This window comes from Loa loa (genome assembly GCF_000183805.2).
Source record: "Loa loa unplaced genomic scaffold supercont3.324, whole genome shotgun sequence".
Classification (NCBI taxonomy): domain Eukaryota; kingdom Metazoa; phylum Nematoda; class Chromadorea; order Rhabditida; family Onchocercidae; genus Loa; species Loa loa.
The window spans coordinates 35,375-39,939 of NW_018108504.1; the positions used below are offsets into that span (position 1 = coordinate 35,375).

The following is a 4,565-nucleotide window of genomic DNA, read 5'->3' on the forward strand; positions in this document are numbered from 1 at the left end:
AGACTGAATTTGCTAACAGTACTTGTTCAAATACCATTGTTCATAACAGTTGATAGGGCAACTTCTTTCGTATTTGGTTTCATTGTTATAAAACCATATTCACTATGCAATTCCTCACGATTATTCATATCCCATGCAAAAGCTCTAAAATTACATTCATCATTGAGAATATTTGATAATGATATAAGTTCATTTGATAACCTTTTGATAAATTTGATAAGCATTTGTTCATTGAATGCTTAATAATTTGTTGGTTAATTTAAAAAAGTTTACGTATAATTAAGTGCTTTAAGGGCTTTTAAGCCGGAAGTTGGCAATGCAAATTCAATTTGTTCCCCATATGTAAATATAGGTATTGTTGGAAAGACTGCTTTGCCACCAGTTTCACCACGCCAAATTCCAATTAACCATGCTAATGGTTTCAGTAATTCTGGCACATAGCGTACATCAAATTCTGAAATATTTAAACATATAAGAATGAGCTCTTTAAATTTGCTAAAAAAGTTAAACGAGTTAAATTTTTCTTAAGTTTCATATATAATTATTCATATTCCAACGTATGTCATTCTATGCTTAAATTCACAGATGTACATGAAAATTTTAGCAAATAAATTATTAAATTTATATCAAAAAAAAATCACAAAGTTAATAGAATTAAAGATTACTTGATATAAAAATAAAAAGTATGAATACAAAATGCAAATATAAATTTAGAATAAGCAAAAAAAAAACGATTAAAAAAGATTTATTTTCAAATAAATGCTAACTTTTTTCGATTTCACCACATATCATACATGTCATTAAACAATTTTTCTTAACAAATGCTGATTTGAAGCATTGATTTCCATCCTGTGCAATTAGATCAAAACAATGTCGATCCAAATCTTTACATTTTTCTGCTACAAAATAAATACAATTTTTATGCATATTTTGTAATTTTATGTTTAAAAAGTTTTTTTTTCAATGAAAATTGCTCCTAACACTTTTTTAAAGTAATTTTTTGAATTTAAATTTAGGAGTTATTTATGAAATCTTATTGTAATTAAAAATTTTACAATGCTGAAAATGAAAACAACGAATGGAAAAGTAAAAGAAATGAAAAGAATTATGAAGGAATGAAGCGAAAAGAATAGAAAAAAAAAAAAAAATCTCTCAAATGCGGTCATATTAAAAACCGTGTTCGATGAAATTTTTTTTTTTCATTTTTTTTGCGAAAATTTAAAAAATAAAAATGAAAATTATTTCTAAGAGTAACAAGTTTGATATAGAAATATAATTTTTTTTAACTTTTACAACATCTGAAATATAATACTTCCGTTTTTCTCACCACGTACATGAAAATAGATATTTCAATTATATTAATAGATCACGCATAGTTAAGTGATATACGTTGAAAGAGTACGTATAATTAGTAAAATAGCATGAATGAGAAATTGCTAAAGTAATAAAATGTATTTGAAAAATTGAGTACTTATTATATTCATTTACCTAATCATATTATCGATCTTTTAATTTATTATCATCTTATTCGAATTTTATTATACACACAGCATTGGAATCATAAAATTAATTGGTTAATCAAGTTCCATTTTAAACTAATCAAATTCTTATTCCAAGAACATTTTGGAAGCGATTAATTTGCTTTATTTCGAAAATCTAAAATCATTCATAAATTTGTCATCCAAACGAATGATGTAGGACAATTGATAGTTTTAGGCATTAAAAAAAAAAGCAAAAAAGAAAAAGAAAATAAAATTAGGCATTAAAAATATGGCGCAATTTGCCATGCGCTAAAACAACTCATCATCATCATCATCTTGCTATATGATATTTAGTATTTGCGAATTTTTCAAATAATGGGAGGAGAAAAAAAGACAAGGGAATATCCCATCTGCATCATTAGAAAATCAGGAGAGTATTTTAGAATGAAATTCTGAAATATAATTTTGATAACAAATATTTGGTATCAAAATAAAAAAAAACTAGAATTAATGGATTTATTTCAATCAAAAAAAAAAAAAAACTCATTTCTAAGGTGGACAAATCGACGAAGTAGATTACTTTTTTAATTTTTAATAACATTTGAAATATTCAACTAACCTGAAATCTTTGTTTCAGCATTGATCATCAGCGTAAATGTACCAAGTGAAAATAAGCAGTTATAAAATTGCATCGTATTTTTGTGTGCATAAATGTAGACAATATCCAGAAAAAAGCTGAGGAAGAATGAAATTTAAATTTGACACTTTTTTTTTTCAAAATTGACAAAATTAAATTATATCAATCATGAAAAAGTTGTGGGAAATGGATAGATGAGCACATGTTCTTCGAGCTGTAAAAATAATTGGAAAAGAATTTCGTTTCTAACTTTTTTTTTTTTTTTTTTTTGTATTCCAAAATTAATCAAATTAAGGAATTATTTTAAAGAACGCAATAAGATCAATCGATGATTTTCTTAGGTATCGCCAGATGATATTGATTTATCTATTACTTTAAAAAAAGTGGCATTTCGCTATGATACCACACGTAGGCGAAATAATAATACCTGTTTTAAAAAGATGAGGAATGAAAAGAAAAAAAATAGATAAAAAAACGAGTCCTTTTTAGAAAGTTGAAAAGGCAAAAATTTCTTCATTGCATTCCAGAAATTAAATTATCAAGTATAAAGAATGAAATCATTGTATAACGAAATTATCGTATTAAAGATAAAATTATCGTATCAGGCATACAAGATGAAATTATCGTATCAGGCATACAAGATGAAATTATCGTATAACAGTTAAACACATATCATACTTATTTACACTTTTTTTTAAGCATATGAAATGCTTCGAAAATATTTAAACTCAAGCTTTTTCAATTAAATTACACTAATTAAGTTACGCAATTACTTCAACGTTTCATCCATTCATATGAATACATTCATTTTTTTCGCTTTATAAATACAATCAATGATAAAATCATATAAACATATATCTTTTATGTACTGTAACAGTTTAATGTTATCCTAACATTCGAATCATTGAAATGTTCATTGTAACAAAATCGTTATATTAATTTATTACAGGATTATTGTTTAGATTATGCTATTTCATACATAATTTATGCAAGATTAAAAATACAAGTAATGAATACTTTATTTAAATGATGCATGCAAAAAATTGCATGCATTGCAATCATAAAACATGCAATCATACATTGGTTAATTTTATTAAAATTTATTGTTAAATCATATATTATTATCAAATCAAATTCAAATCAATAATCACTTAGATTATATTTTTAGCAGTGCATTTTAATAAAATTATGCAAACAGTGGACATTTAGCGGAATTTAATGCCTCTCAAAATTACTATACTAATTTCAACAAAGAAATTGTGCGAATAGGAAATATGCTGTTCGTTTCTAAATTTAATTTTGTATTAAAAGACCTGTTTTGTTTTCATCAAATGTGATGCTTTTATTTTATCATCCATATTTACATGCTATCATTTTGTGATGCTTTTATTTTATCGTCCATATTTACATGTTATCATTTTTATGCTAAACTTCTCGAGACTATATCTCGAGATTATACTTAATTATGTTATTGAGATATCTTCAAATTATGCCAATTACATTGTTAAGGTGTCTCAAGATTATGTTAATTATATTATTGGGATATCTTCAAACTATACCAATTAATTATATTTCTAGGATATTACAAGTGTTATTATTACATACAGTATGTATCATACGAATGAATGAGATTGAAAAAAAAAAAAAAAAAATTAAAATGACGCAAGGTTGAAGTACATATGAGCGTAACATTGACTCACAGTAGGCATTTCAAAATTTTCCACCCTTCAATAAACTGACAACCATTCAGTAAAAATTCCTAAAATAATTGGAAGTGTCAGTTGATCGCGCAACGAATTTCAACCTCATCGATCTTAAAATTTTACAAACAACTCCTCAGCTCGTTAATATAAAGGATAAATTGTTATGCTTTATTAATATCATTTAATGAAATATTTGAGTAACTTATCAGTCTGTTTCCTTTTTTTTTTTAATCTCATTATTGTTCTATGAAAATTATTTGTTAAAACGAAAAAAAAAAAAACGAAAAAGAAAAAAAAAAGAAAACGAAAATGTCAATTTCAAATTTTGAATGACGATAATTAAAGTCAAATTATTGATTGGAAAGTTTCAAACAGTGAAAGTTAAATTTTCAAATTTAATGAGGACGACAACTTCGTTGTAAAATAATACAACCTTTATTAATTTCATTTACAATTGAAGAGAATGGCTCATTTCAAAACAAGTTTTGTAGTATCAACACTTATGCGATATATATATATATATATATATTTTTTTCTGTTATAGCTATATTTCAATTGTTAATAATGATAATATCGTAGTAAAATGGTGTTATTCGTAACATCAAATGTTCCGAAACAACAAAACATGACAAGCATTCTAATTATTACTATTTGTTTCAATTAAAATAATTTGTCGCATTTTCCGGCAAAACATATGGCACAAACAATTCATTACTATTTTACTATTTTTATTATTATTATTAT

The 4,565-nt window shown here is 24.7% G+C and overlaps 1 protein-coding gene across 1 annotated transcript in view; it reads right to left on the bottom strand.

The window, feature by feature from the left end:
- Positions 1-927, bottom strand: part of LOAG_18463 (hypothetical protein) — a gene marked incomplete at both ends in the record, with an annotated part of 1,709 nt that extends 782 nt beyond the window's left edge. Inside the window, 3 exons of the mRNA XM_020451123.1 lie at positions 35-144; positions 274-454; positions 768-927. Coding sequence (XP_020305115.1) covers positions 35-144; positions 274-454; positions 768-927 — 451 coding nt within the window. The remainder of the gene's footprint in view (positions 1-34; positions 145-273; positions 455-767) is intronic.
- Between the last annotated feature and the right edge of the window lie 3,638 nt (positions 928-4,565).